General features: G+C 47.9%; 7 protein-coding genes across 7 annotated transcripts; 1 reads left to right on the forward strand and 6 right to left on the reverse strand.

Annotated features, from left to right (window-relative positions):
- Positions 1–352: 352 nt before the first annotated feature.
- On the reverse strand, positions 353–2,603 carry LY89DRAFT_702357 (uncharacterized protein; the record flags this gene model as incomplete). Its single annotated transcript, XM_018217247.1, has 3 exons — positions 353–1,898; positions 2,102–2,284; positions 2,425–2,603. The coding sequence occupies 3 exons, from the start codon at positions 2,601–2,603 to the stop codon at positions 353–355; spliced, it is 1,908 nt and encodes a 635-aa protein (XP_018061941.1).
- Positions 2,604–4,324: 1,721 nt separating this feature from the next.
- Positions 4,325–4,978, forward strand: LY89DRAFT_742816 (cytochrome b5; the record flags this gene model as incomplete). The annotated part of the gene is made up of 3 exons (XM_018220879.1): positions 4,325–4,355; positions 4,405–4,444; positions 4,501–4,978. 3 exons carry the CDS (start codon positions 4,325–4,327, stop codon positions 4,976–4,978), a joined length of 549 nt encoding a protein of 182 aa, XP_018061942.1.
- Positions 4,979–5,212: 234 nt separating this feature from the next.
- On the reverse strand, positions 5,213–6,000 carry LY89DRAFT_691671 (uncharacterized protein). The gene has a single exon (XM_018216382.1). It carries the CDS (start codon positions 5,922–5,924, stop codon positions 5,379–5,381), a length of 546 nt encoding a protein of 181 aa, XP_018061943.1. The 5' UTR covers positions 5,925–6,000; the 3' UTR covers positions 5,213–5,378.
- An 80-nt stretch (positions 6,001–6,080) lies between these two features.
- On the reverse strand, positions 6,081–7,813 carry LY89DRAFT_601207 (uncharacterized protein; the record flags this gene model as incomplete). Its single annotated transcript, XM_018210188.1, has 4 exons — positions 6,081–6,489; positions 6,538–6,628; positions 6,724–7,200; positions 7,390–7,813. 4 exons carry the CDS (start codon positions 7,811–7,813, stop codon positions 6,081–6,083), a joined length of 1,401 nt encoding a protein of 466 aa, XP_018061944.1.
- A 988-nt stretch (positions 7,814–8,801) lies between these two features.
- Positions 8,802–9,227, reverse strand: LY89DRAFT_691673 (uncharacterized protein). Its single transcript, XM_018216383.1, has 2 exons — positions 8,979–9,227; positions 8,802–8,883 (listed from the first exon to the last, which is right to left on the reverse strand). The coding sequence occupies exons 1-2, from the start codon at positions 9,218–9,220 to the stop codon at positions 8,832–8,834; spliced, it is 294 nt and encodes a 97-aa protein (XP_018061945.1). The 5' UTR covers positions 9,221–9,227; the 3' UTR covers positions 8,802–8,831.
- A 1,366-nt stretch (positions 9,228–10,593) lies between these two features.
- LY89DRAFT_725715 (uncharacterized protein) lies at positions 10,594–11,760 on the reverse strand (the record flags this gene model as incomplete). Its single annotated transcript, XM_018218997.1, has 4 exons — positions 10,594–10,848; positions 10,907–10,983; positions 11,052–11,631; positions 11,679–11,760. 4 exons carry the CDS (start codon positions 11,758–11,760, stop codon positions 10,802–10,804), a joined length of 786 nt encoding a protein of 261 aa, XP_018061946.1. The 3' UTR covers positions 10,594–10,801.
- Positions 11,761–12,298: 538 nt separating this feature from the next.
- Positions 12,299–13,252, reverse strand: LY89DRAFT_631163 (carbonic anhydrase family protein). Its single transcript, XM_018211267.1, has 2 exons — positions 12,981–13,252; positions 12,299–12,927 (listed from the first exon to the last, which is right to left on the reverse strand). Exons 1-2 carry the CDS (start codon positions 13,133–13,135, stop codon positions 12,396–12,398), a joined length of 687 nt encoding a protein of 228 aa, XP_018061947.1. The 5' UTR covers positions 13,136–13,252; the 3' UTR covers positions 12,299–12,395.
- Between the last annotated feature and the right edge of the window lie 137 nt (positions 13,253–13,389).

A 13,389-nucleotide genomic window follows, 5' to 3' on the forward strand; every position in this document is an offset into this window, starting at 1 on the left:
CCGTGCTATGGCTTCTATATAAGTTTGACCTAGACTCTTGATCTGAATCCGAGGGAGGGAATACTTTATTTGACAACGTAAGTCCGACAATTCTTGACAGCAAAAACAATGACAACGCAGCACTTGCTGCTCTCTCACCACGCTGCACGAAGACAATTGAGCGACATACAGCAATCTAAACCGAATTCCATGCTAAGCTTGCTAATGGTATCATCTACAAATCACTACACAAGATACAACCCGCCTCCAATTATAACAACAAAACACCAAACGCCAGCTCACCATCACCACCCCCAATTCCTTCCCACGCTACGTGGAGTCAATAATACACGTCTTCCCCAACCACAAAAACTCACCCTGTAACCCTCCTCACCCAAAGACCAGTTGGTTCGTAAACAGCGTCCTTATCTCTCCTCTTCCACGCTCGATGTAACCGTAATCCGATATCGTGTTCTTCTCTCCGGACGTCTGCCTCTTCTTCCCTTAACATCTCAACCTTCCTCTTCTCGTCTTCTCTCTTGCGTCGCACTTCCTCGGTCAAGATAACGTGGTCTTTAGGCATCAACTCCGTCATCTGGCGGATGCTTCTTGTGATGTTATTCCGGCGATGAGCGAGGTTGTCGAGCTGGGCTTGCAGTTGTGTGACGAGATCGTGGGACGCTGCTTCAGCTGGGGACATCGGGAGGGTTTTGGAGATGGAGGATGCGGTAGATGTACGCTTGTTGCGAGCGATGGAGGAAGACATGCTGATGAATACCGGTGAGGAGGGGTTTACTGCTTTTCGGGAGATGTTCGATGAAGGGGAACCGCTAATGGCGGGGCGTTTGCGATCGAGGATCGTGGAAGGCTCTTGGAAAGCATAGGATGCAGGGGGAGTTGGCATTGCTGGACGTTCAGAATCTGCGGATGGTCGAGGTGTGCTGTGTGCTTCAGATGGAGCATAGGTTGTAACGCTGAAGCGAGAGGGTGGTTGCTCGTATGGTTCAACTTCTGGAACTGAAACTCCTTTGAAAGCCTCGCGGAAGTTTCGTTCAATGCCAGCCAAAGTATCTTCCCTCTCGAAGGCCTTTGGTGTTTGAACCACTCTCGAGGCAGGTACAGGATCTGTATTTCCACGTCTGGTCGACGAGAAGAGGGGAGCGACGACAGGATCCGGTGATATGGTGCTGGGAGACTCTACGACGCGTGGACTATTCTGGCCACTATTGGAGAGCACGGTTCGTATTGTGGGGTCGATGTGCTCTGGCATATGCGTTGATGCAGGGCTCGTTTCACCATCACCAGATCGGATGATAGTCACAGGGGTAGAGGCCCCAGATTGGGTTCCAGAATGGGGCGAAGCAACACGCTTACTGCTCTTTCGAGGAATGTTGATGGGTGGGATGTCGAATTGGTCCTTGACAGGAGAAACAATAGTTTGTCGACCTGTAGCTCCTCTCCATTCTGGTCGTTCTCCAGGACCGGTATCGTTGCTTTTTAACTTTCGAACCCTGTCCCCGAAAGATGTATGTGCTTTGACTCCGCTAGTGACGCTTGATTCATTTCCCAAGACAATGCCAGTGTCCCTATGAACAGGTCGAAGTCCGGGAGCTGCAAATTGTCCTGGCTTTGCTGATTGTGGCTTTCCCCTATCGCTCGTTGTAATTTCTCCAGTATACGGGTCCCATCGAGGATCACGAGCAATTCTCCCCTTTGGACCATCACCGATCTCCTTTCGTTGGACAATATTCTCAGCAGCCGCTGCAACCTGGTTGCGTCTCTTCTCTCGGCGGAGGACAGGAATATTGCTTGACGGCTTGGAACTTGAACCAGGTCTACTCGGTGGTCTGCCCAAACCAAGCCGAGAAACGTCAGGCATCTCGTCAATGGGAGAGACGTCGGGTTCGTGCTGTTGACTCCTAGCAACTGTTAGCAACCATCTGTCTCTGAACATGAGGTGCAGACATGAGGAGGTAGAGGGGAAAAGCAGGATGTTGTTGACTCAGGACTCGAAGGTCTAAAACAGATTCTTCTGGAATACTACTCAATTTATCCGCAGGTTTGGGGTGGTAAAGCAGCTCCATGGCGTGCTCTCGGTATATCCGCAAAAGATTCGACATACCTGATATCCAACGGTCTTTCAAGCTCCGGTGAACTCGGGGGAGACACCTCTTCTTCAGGATAACTGGCGTACGAGTTCTGGAACCGGGTAACCACAGGGTTGGGGGAGGGTTGTGAATAGATTGAAGACGCAGGTCTGAATTTGGAGTCTCGATGTTCGGGAGGAGGGGGTGGGTTGGGATCACTGAGTTTTGTTGTTAGCTGGGTCATTGTAGTGCATATAGTCTGCTGCTTCGATGGAGCATGAATTGGACATTCGGTGCTTCAAATGTGTTTATCCGAAGGTAAACAAAGTATAGGACGTGGAATATATGTAGAACTTACTATGGCAGACGGGGTAATCCTCTGGGATCCATATCTTCTCTTGGAGGCCGCGGCGGAGCTCTTCTCTCGTCCGTATGAATCCCCAACCCAGGTTCTCCGCTCATATTTCCGTTGAATCTGTCCCGTTCTTGAGTAGCCGGCGGATGACTGCCTCTTGGATTATTGAGCCTCTTCCACATTTTGCCAATGTCTGCGATGCTGAAGCTCGGAACGTATGACGCGCACGGGGATGCGACGGTTGGAAGGTGGATTGCTTGTGCCCAACTTTCAAAATCTTGGGTATATCAGGCGTAGATGCGCAGTCAACAGATATCAGGAGTCGCGCTCGGATGGTCGTGAGAGAGGTCGTGTCGTGATGGTCGTGAGATCGTTAATCGTAATTTAAAGGAGCGAAAGTAGGCTGTGCTAGCAGAACGTTGAAGGTGTGTTGTAGATTGATATATTAGCACAAGCCAGATTTGTGAATCAATGAGTGAATGAATGACATCGAGACGGAGTCACGAGAGGAGGAGGTGAAGTTTGTGGTGGTACAATCCGGTTGTAAACAATTCGCGGTCATTCGAGGTCAATAAGGTCGCCGTGTTGATGTGAGGGCAACCAATGGAGAAGCATGACCAGCAGAACCACGAAAAGAATCATCAATAAACGCGCGTGGCAAAAGAACGAGAAGAAAAGGTACTTGATGGTACCTGAATGCACTTGAGAAAAGATTTGAAATTCGTGTGCATCAACGACACCCAACGATTTTGTTGTTCCTGTCAATTGTCTGAGCGCGAATGAAGGACGGCGCTCCTGGAGATGTTTCGTTTCAGGTCACAATTTAGCGTCAGGGTCCTCGAGTGTCTTATCCACTTGCAGAATAGCCTCAATGTTATTTAGAGGGTCAGCAATCTGAATAGATGAAAAGTCTACGAAAGGGTCATGATCTTTTGATGATTATGTTATTGTTCACGAGCTTCAATTTTTGAGGAAATTGATGTTTGGGTATCAATAAGATTTCGACTCTCAATCCGTATCAAGCTTGGCCTTACGCCCCCAAGCCTATCCGCCTGCATTGTCTCAGAACGTCAGTGGCTCCGAGGCAATGCATGAAGATATTTCAGCTCAGAAGCAGTGTCCAACAAACATCGATCAATCGTGAATTAAGCATATATCAAAGGTAGATTATAGAAGCTATGGAAGGAAGTCGGTTTCTACTCTCCATTCCCAGATGTTTCATGCAAGCGTCTACCGTATCAGAACTCTTTGCGAAGAAGTTAACTGAAAAGTACCTCGGCCTCTAAAATGTCTTGCAGCAGCGGCATGGCCCGTGTCTTGAGGAACATACAATCTAGTATAACAGAGACTTGCTGTGAGTAAGATTCGAGTCTTTGTGACAGTCCTACCAAAGTATCTCTACGCGAGGGTTTATGGATTGGCGACGAATTGGAGTGGTTTGCAGGTGAGAGATGGAGGCACATATCACGTGCGTACTTCAGCATCAGGACCATTCAATTTCTATATCATAGAGATGCATATTGTTACAATCACAGAGTGTCACTCTCCTTGTATACGATTCACTTGCCTCAACAAAGAGGCCTTAGAACGATTCACAATCACGTGTACGGACACTTGTTCATCGGCGTCTCGGAACTCCGTCATCTTCGAAATGTGGAGAGAGCTTCCAACAGTTTCGAACTTATTGACCAGCAACAATCTGACATCTCACAAACCTTCTCTGTCCACGAACACAAATTTTACAGAAGACTCGGGCGTAAAACGACCAATTCTTCAGTAAAGAACTCGTCTTCGTCTGCGGGATTACGAATTCAACGATTACAGAACAAAAAGCGCCGCTCACATCTTGAAGCTTATACTTAATACTCGACACTCTCCATCACTCAAGAACACAACCACCACAATGGACTACGTAGAGAACAGAATGGCACAAGGTCAATCCACCGTCTCTCCACAACCAAACCCAATCCTAACCCTCACCAGAAGCCGCAAAAGCACAATCCAACCCCGCCGTTCCAGCCTCGTAAGTAAACCCCACCATACTCCCCATCAACTCCAACTAACCTCTCCTCTCCCCAGGCACACCCTCCTGACCCCCATCAACGGCATCCTCCTCACCCTCCTCCTCTACCTAACCTACACCCACTTCCGGCCCCGTCCCAAACTCGCCCTCTCCCCCACGCCACCCCCCATTGTGTTCCGCACCTTCACACCCCCCACTCTGCGCCCCTACAACGGCGAGAACAACATGCCCGTCTATCTCTCCGTCCGCGGGAAAGTCTTCGACGTGTCCCCCGGCCGCAACTTCTACGGGCCGGGCGGTCCCTATGCGAATTTTGCCGGCAGGGACGCGAGCCGCGGGTTGGCGTGCGGGAGTTTCGACGAGGATATGTTGACGAAGGATTTGGAGGGGCCGTTGGATACGCTGGGTGGGTTGGGGCCGGAGGAGATGGAGGCGTTGAGCGGGTGGGAGGAGAGGTTTAATGAGAAGTATCTTGTGGTTGGAGAGTTGGTTGCTGTTGGGGATGAGAAGAAGGAGAAGGGTGGGAAGGCGTAGGAATGAGGGAATGGGTGGATTTTTTTTATAGGATATGGAGTTTTGCTGGGAGGGCTTCCTGATATGTGGATAGCATGCTTGCAGTTTTCACAGCACGAATTGAACCTCTTATAGAAGAACTATGGAGAAGAAGTTCTGACATCCTGGGCTGGAAACCACTGACAAATCCCGTTGCACATCGCACCTCTCATAAAGTCTGTCTTCGATTCAGTACTTCACTCACTCTTGAATGTCCTGAGATCTTATCATCATTGGAATTGATCACTTCACACGAAAGATGAAACAAGGTCGGATGAATCATTTTTATTCTTTGAGAGTCCGGTCGAGTTCCGGATAATGAAACTTCTGACTTATACATACATTTAGGCACCGATGAAAACCCTATTCACTGACGAAAACCCTATTCGAGTCTGAGACTATGAAGTCCCTCTTCTCCGTCCTCATTATGATGATTTTGGCCAGTAAAAGTTTGCTCCTTGAGCTGGCTCTTCGTGAACTCTCTCAATGGAATATCACCGACATGTTGACCAGGAGGCATTCCCTCTTTTCGCCTAGCTCGTCGCTCACGAACTCGTTGCAAGATGCGTTCGACTTCCGGATCAACGTACATTGGTCCGCCATAAACTTGATTCATCAAGGCTTCGTCAGAGATCAATTCGGTCTGGAACGGCTCATAAGTTCCGAAAGCTCGAGGAAAGAGAACCATGAGGATGAATGTAATGCTGATACCGATCAAGTACAGAAGAATAGCGCAACCCAAGAAAAAAGTGAAAATGATGCCCATATCGTTCCAGAACTCGGGGAGTCTGAAGCGTTCGTGAATGTTGATGAATTCGTGGAAGATTATTTGCCCGACCGTCAAGTTATTAGACACGGCGGCGGATGTCGCCATCAATGTTCCAGTTGTGGCCGGAGAATGAGCGAGCATAGTTGTAGAGGCGTCCATGTCTACAGAAAGTATGCAACAACCCAAGCCAAAGGTCCCAAGATACTGTATGTAGAGGAGCGGATTGTGCTGGCTGAAGACTTCGAAGTCGAGGAGGAGGTCGAGGCAGAAGATGTTGCAGAAGAAGTCGCAGCTGTAATTGATGTTAGAATCGGGTCAATGGACTATCGCACCAAAGATGCAGAGTGGGAGATACAATGATCTCAATTCTAGGGAAGGTGGGAGAGTGGAGTGGAGGAGGGGAGTGCGTATCATACCTGATGATCCTGTAGACACTTCTGCTGAGAGAGGTGATACGACAGAGTTCAATGCTGCAGAGGTCGAGGTATATTTCGAAGCAAGACTGGTGGAGCTCGAGATGGGGTTGGAAGATGAAGTTGTTGTTGCTGGTGGAGGAGGAGAGAAAGAGCTTGCGACGATATTGTTCCAGCTTCCACTACCCAAGGTAGGAAGGGGCACATTGCCGTTCACTGCCCACCCAGCAGAGGCACTTGGGCAGGCAGGAGCAACCAAGCTGGGTGAATAATCTGCTTCTTGGACGGCGGGCGGGTCCACAGACTTCCATCTGCAGCTTGTCAGCACATACAGTAGAGCTAGTGGCATGGAGTCTTACACGGTCTGAAGGTTGTTGTAGTCGGGTTGAATGGGAGTCGGTGCACCAGTATATATGCCACCTCCTGGATAGGTGACCAATCCATAATCGTCTGCGCAGTGAATTAGCACCTTGAAGAACTGAAAAATGATTAAGCAGCTCCGAAAGAACAGAGCTCTCTAAAGAACTGGCAAACGGGCGGCTTACTCGTCTCTTGAACCCATTCGTAAATGATGGATCCGCTCCAGGTACCTGCCATTCCTGATCCAAAGATAGCAGTTTGATCTTGGAAGGTGCGTTCGCCGCCTACATTGCAGCCTGTCTCTGAAAAGAAGATCGGGATGCTGTATCCTTCCGCCATGGCCTGTAAATTGCTGTATCCTGAAGTGGCGTACGTTGCATCACCACACCATTCATATGAATTCAGACCAAAGAAATCGATGCTCTGGTCCTGAGTGTCCCCGCAAGCAAGGTAATTTTGAAGCATGGGACGTAATTCAGCAATATCGGCAGCTGAATATCCGATGGGAATTGTACGATACTTCTTGGCTGCCATATAAGACTTCATATCAGCCGTTGCTGCTTTGACGTAGGGAGCTGCAGGAGATCCAGAAGCCGTATTTATAACTTCGTTGCCAATCCAAAACCCTCCGATATTATCATATCCTTGAAAGACGTCCATCACTACGACAAATTAGTATAGTAAAATACTGAAATGGAAGTGAGACACTCTAAGAGCTGGGACCTGGGAGCAGTCTCAAGAGCTTTCAAACGGAAATATTTCGTGCGCAATATGTCTCGGCTCTAGGCGGCTCCCAGCTCCCACAAGACCCATATAAGGAAACAGCAATTTGGCAAGGGATTTGGTCATACCTAGCGCGAATGCGGCGAATTGTTCCAATGTCCATTGCTGGTCGGTTTGGACAACAGTTGTGTTGAAGGTGTCCAAATCAAGCCAGACGTATATACCGGCATCGGAGAATGCTTTCATGCAGCCATCGTGATTGACATACGGATCGACATGGTACACGCGGATGGAGTTCGTACCAATAGCTTGCATAGACGCGGCATCGAGTTGGCATTGGTTTGTATCGACGAGAGGATCAGCGGGAGTTCCTTGGTATGCGACGCCTATTATAATCAGTAGAATCCAACGGAATATAGGAGCGAAAAGCATGCCTTTCAAGTAAAATTGTTGCCCAGAAGCAAAGAATTTGGCGCCTTTGACGGAGATGGTAGGCAAAGCTGAAGCGATATTTGCGGCAAACAATGCCAGTAAGACTGCGAAGAGTAGCATGGCGAGTATTATGTCTATGGTATCGCTATTGTATCCAATGCTATTTTGAATGTCCTGAAGGCCGCGCTGGACTACGAGGAGAAAACAAAACAAAAAAAAGTTGAAAGGTGTGCGAGCAACAGAGGTCGATAACGAAGGACTCGACCTCAGGAAAGCGCAATCGACCGACTCAAGAGTGAATCACAACGCGACCAAAAGAGCGAGGAAAGGAAAAACATTGTTGGAACCACCACCTACATATTTGTTCCCATTGTGAGGTACTAACGATTGTCCTGCTGCACGTGGGACAAGCTACTCATGCATGCAGCTTTAGATCGTCGCTCGATACGGGGCTCCAACTCTCTTTTGGGTTACCTCTTCAACCTCCCTTGAATGTTCCATCTCTGACTGGACAATTAGGATTTAGTAATCAGATTCCAGATCCCAGATATTGACAAGCGCGCAAACACGAGGCCCTAATTTACGACCTAAGATAAGGTAGTGTGGAGGAGCTGTACGTGAGATATTTTGTTGGCGGGGTGGAGACAGAAGAGCGGTTTCTTGGAGAGACTGTTCAATATCTGGATCAGAGAAGATGGAATTCAAGCAAGCAATGTTGTTCCCTTTCAAGAGAGTTGAGTACCGAGACTGATATTCAGAGAAGAAGTTGGATATGATGTGACGTTAACATTTTAAGATTATGTCGGCCGCCACTCCCAGCCACCATTGCCCCACTATGTGTGGCGTTTTGGTGTGGCTGGTGATGCTTCGCTCGTGCACCCACAAAGCTGCATGCATGAGATCTGCACCACTCTTGACTTCCTGCGATTATCTCTAGCATCCATCTTTGTCTGGCACACAACCGGTATCCCAATGCCTATCCTCAAGGGTGCACTTCACGTCTATCGCACCCGACTGATCACTGAACTCCCGAATCGACCTCTCCACGCACTGTCGGTAAGATGGGTTCCAAGATCGTATCGTGAACGTGTTCCAAGCAGGTCCAGAACCCGGTTCTTGGTAATTTCGACTCTTGCGATTATGCCAATCGCCCGTTGCGTTGTAATACTCGAATTTCCAGTCCCAGATATGTACATCGCAGCCTTCCCAGCTTTTTAGATATGAGAGGAATCCTCGTCCCCAGTCGTGGCCGACCCAGTCTCCCTTTGTCTCTAACATGAAGAAGGTGCTTTCGAACATCTCTCCCACCGAGTAGGTCAGCATGGCGCGGCAAGTAGCATTGTTTGGTTCCCAGATATATGATGGAGGGACGTATACAGGGATTGTAGGAGGGGAGTGTGCCGGAGAGCCTGATGTGCGCTTGGGTAGCGTAGGTGATGTTTCGATGTCCGCGGTGTCAGATATTGGCGTGCTATAGGTCAGTGCTGCCAGTCTGTGGAGCAGAATAAAGTACGATGTGAAGCGCATCTTGGAGTGTGGTGTATGTGAAAAATTGAATCGAGGAGTGAGTGTGCGACAAGTGTTCTTTATATATCTTCTTGACTATAATTTAGCTTCCGCTATAATAGCACATGCTGGAAAAAATACCTTGGACAAGCACATAATCTGGTTGTGTGCCGCGAGCTAGGCCACATGTGTAATATATGAAGTCACATTCCGATGTTTAAGACTGGTCTAGGAAAAATAGTTCGGCATTCGTTCAATCACAATGAAGGGGAGTAATGAACAGACATTTCATTGGTATTGAGTTACGTGCTCTTGAGTACACTGTGGCCGAATCTGGCCAGTGGCCTTACTGACATCTGCAATCGAATCCAGCACGCAGTTGAGGTTCCAGGTATTATAGGAGAACGATGCCCAAGCAGGTCCTGAGCCAGGCTCACTGTAGTTGCGAGTCTTGGGGTCGTGCCAATCGCCCGTGCCACCGTAGTATTCAAATCTGTGAAAAAGTTAGTATACACTTTTCACTGCTCCGAGAATGACTTTAAAACAAGGGTGAAGATCAACATACTTCCAATCATTGATATGCCATGGCCAACATCTATGAAAGCTTTCAAGCCGCTTTTTGAAAGCTCGGCCCCAATCACTCCCTACCCAGTCCCCTGCCATCTCGAGACGAATGTGGGTTGTCGCAGAGCCTGCAAACCCTCCAGGTAAGTATGCCAAGGTAGCATGGCAGGTGGCGCTGTTAGGTTCGGACTTTTTTGTGATATTCGGTGGCGGGTGTGGCAAGTTAAAGTTGTGGACAGTATCAGGGACCGGTGTAGAAGAAGTGAGCGTTAGAAGAGAGGCCACGAAGGGCAAGAGCAATGCGAAACGCATTTGATTTGCGTTGAGAGCTTGACTTGTTGAATGAGGTGCGTATATATGTTTGCTTGAAGAACATGCAGCATAGGAAGACTGATTGAGTGGGTGAGATATTCTCTTTATATCGAAACAAAGAATTAGCTTGAGCTCAACGTCGCACACAAACTGAAAGAAAAATTCTGACAGTAATTTCTTAGTATGCCATCACCAGATCACTTTTTACCTTCCAGACTAGGTCCCGGAAATGAGCTACTAGCTACCAAATTTTGACTTGCACTAACAACGCTGGCCTCAAGTATCGACGACACACATCTCAATGGATATTCGCAATCTCTTCATAATAGCTTCAGTAACACTCGCACCAGAGACAGACAGGCCACTAGATTAAAACGACACATCTCCAAATTCAAGGTAATTCGAAGACGGTTACGCGAGATTAGCCGAGCAGGTCTTCCTAACCCAAAGTCACATTGGTACTGCACCGAAGACCGACCGTCACGTTTGATAGCTGAAGATTTATTGATTCTTCACCTCAAAAGATCTAGTTTTGACCATTTGACAGACAAATTAGGAAGGCTTACGTGCTTACACATGGGCTGCAAACTTAAGTAAATGAACCCTTGTGGTCTGAAAGAGTTGTTCAAGTGAATTCTTCTCAGTTGCCACACATCACCAAAAGAGAGCCTCAAAACACTCAAATCTAGCCCTAACAGCATCTTTCATGTAATCCTTATCGTTCAGTCATGGCCATTCCCACCATGGACATTCTTCGTCGCCTCCAGGAAGAGCTATGCCAGCAAGTAAGTATGCTTCTTCTCAGCGGTACGCATCATATGCCGAACATACCTTTGTATGGCTTCAAAAACTCCTCCGGCAACCAGCACCTTTCATTATCAATTGTCACTCCATACTCATACCACTTGCTACGGGCCAATCAGCTCATCCTTGGTCCAGAACAGTCCAATTTCCACTCTGAAGAGTCTCAACTCACCTGCTAGTATTAAACACCGACCCCGTAACCCAACACCAATAATGCGAATTCCAAACCGTCTTCTCATGTACCACATCCAACATCCCTCCCACAACCTTTCCAGCCGTCTGATTCCACCTCCCATCCGGCCTCCTCCAACAAGGCAGCCCATAATAATGCGTCACACCCAATTTCATCCACCTCTCCTCCGGCCACCGAATTCCATACGGCCTCACCTCCCCACACCACGGCAACACTGCCGGATCCGTATAATCGATCACCGTCCCATTATACATCCCATTCGCATCCGTGCTCTGATCACCGTCTAGTACAAATTCCTCGTTGATGTAACAATCGTCTGTTGTGCGGAGTAGAGTAGTTCCAGCGTCGTCTTCGAGCGTGCCGTTTACCCAGCAGTAAACTTGATGTGTAGTGCTGGATTCGTAGACTTTGAGGGTATTGTCGGAGTCCCAGTCGGCGAAGGTGGCGCAGTTGTGCCAGATGTCGGGCTCGGTTTTGATGGTGAGGAGGGTGGGCCAGTCGGAGGGGTTGTAGGTTGGGCCGTAATTGCCCGAGAACCAGGTTGAGTTGGTGAGTTTTGCTAGGAAGAGGGTCAATAGAATACAGGAGTAGGAAGGCTCGTCTTACAAGCTGGATTGGATGATGCTGGGTGGGCTGATGAGAGAGATGCTATTCTCAAGATCAATCCGAGAAGCATGATCGACAACATAGTGAAAGTGGATTTGTTACAAAGTTTGGAGAAATTGATTCTACATATCTGGAGAAGATACTTGATTTCAAATAACTCCTTTCATTGTATACTTTGAAAATCTGGGGTGGAGAATGTGGAGAACATATGTCCGTACGTGGCGCAAACAATATCCATATTGCAGAAACAAAACCATAAGGACGTAAGTGTTCACGGATTCATGTTGCTTCGTATGCATTACATGTTGCAAACATCTCAAAGTTCTCAAAATCCATATAGCCTTATCATGTAGCAGTTCAGCCTGTACTTTGCCGAGACAGCGAACCATCAGCAAAAGCCTTGGAAATGGTATAAATAATGTAACGACGCCCTTCGTTGTACGTACACTGGCAACGTTGCAAACTTTCCAATGTCATCCACTGCAAAGTTCAGATAGCAATTATGCATACGTGGTAAATTTTCTCATCGAAGGGCGGGACAATAGTCCTATGATACGAGGAGGATTCGGAGCTGCCGGATATTACAACTGCACGTGTTCAATTTGAACATCGAATACGAAAGCGTCTCTATTCGTCAAATTCTCTCTCTATGGCTCCTCGATATCCCCAAGCCGCAAAAAATTGACCAAAATCCAGGCATCGATTCAGACATTTCCTCTAGTGTGGGCCCACCTCCAAATCATAAATCTTCTTGATATCCTTCAACGCCTCTTCAAAATCCAACTTAAGATCTTTCAACAGCCCATCTCTCAGGTCGAAAACCCATCCGTGCACAATCGGAAACTCATTCTTCGTGTAGCTCTGCTGCACCGCCGCCGTCTTGATGACATTCTTACATTGCTCCAGAACATTCAATTCAACCAACCTCTTCCACTTTTGCTCCGCATCCTCAATCTCATCAAGCTCTTTCTCGTTCAAGCGATACACATCTCTGATATTACGAAGCCATGGGTTGAGAAGGCCCATATCGGAGTGCGATAAGGCTGCTTGGACACCGCCGCAGTTGTAGTGCCCGCAAACGATGATGTGCTTGACCTTAAGATGCAAGACGGCGTATTCGATGACGGACATGACATTGAGATCCGTGTTGGGCACGAGATTGGCGATGTTGCGATGTACGAAGACTTCTCCGGCCTCGAGACCCATGATCTCGTTCGCCGGGACTCGACTATCGCTGCAGCCGATATACCTGCAGATACCATAAATACCTGTCAGTAGATGGGAATGAGAAAGTGAATTTACAGATAGTCAGGTTCTTGACCCGCGGAAAGCCTCTCGAAGAAAGTTGGGTCCTCTTCCAGTTTGGCCTCAACCCATGCTCGATTGTTTTCGAAGATGCGATTTTGGTTCTGGCGCAGGAAGTGCGATACACTGAAGTGTCTCCCTTGTGCATCCATCTTGAGTAATGTGTGTGACGTATTTTTGATGCCAAGAGATCAAAACTGATTGAAGAGGGGATTGTTTAGGAGGGGAAAGAGGGGTAATGATTATGAGATTGTCTTGTGTGCTGTTCTTTTTTTGTTTTTGTTGGAGTAAGATTTGATTGGACAATTCGCTCCGAAGTTTGGAACATGCTTCCCTGTCTTGGATCCGCCAATTAGAGCGAAGGCCCTGCTTTAGCCTTTCATGACGACAAAATGATATGAATCGA

This window comes from Mollisia scopiformis, assembly GCF_001500285.1.
Source record: "Mollisia scopiformis unplaced genomic scaffold LY89scaffold_36, whole genome shotgun sequence".
Classification (NCBI taxonomy): Eukaryota; Fungi; Ascomycota; class Leotiomycetes; order Helotiales; family Mollisiaceae; genus Mollisia; species Mollisia scopiformis.

Coding starts and splice junctions, on each gene's coding strand:
- LY89DRAFT_691671 (XM_018216382.1), bottom strand. CDS start 5,924: ATGGACGCCTCTACAACTATGCTCGCTCATTCTCCGGCCACAACTGGA.
- LY89DRAFT_691673 (XM_018216383.1), bottom strand. CDS start 9,220: ATGCGCTTCACATCGTACTTTATTCTGCTCCACAGACTGGCAGCACTG. Junction 8,884..8,978: donor GGAGAGATGTTCGAAAGCAC/CTTCTTCATGTT, acceptor GCTGCGATGTAC/ATATCTGGGACTGGAAATTC.
- LY89DRAFT_631163 (XM_018211267.1), bottom strand. CDS start 13,135: ATGGATGCACAAGGGAGACACTTCAGTGTATCGCACTTCCTGCGCCAG. Junction 12,928..12,980: donor GGTCAAGAACCTGACTATCT/GTAAATTCACTT, acceptor TGGTATCTGCAG/GTATATCGGCTGCAGCGATA.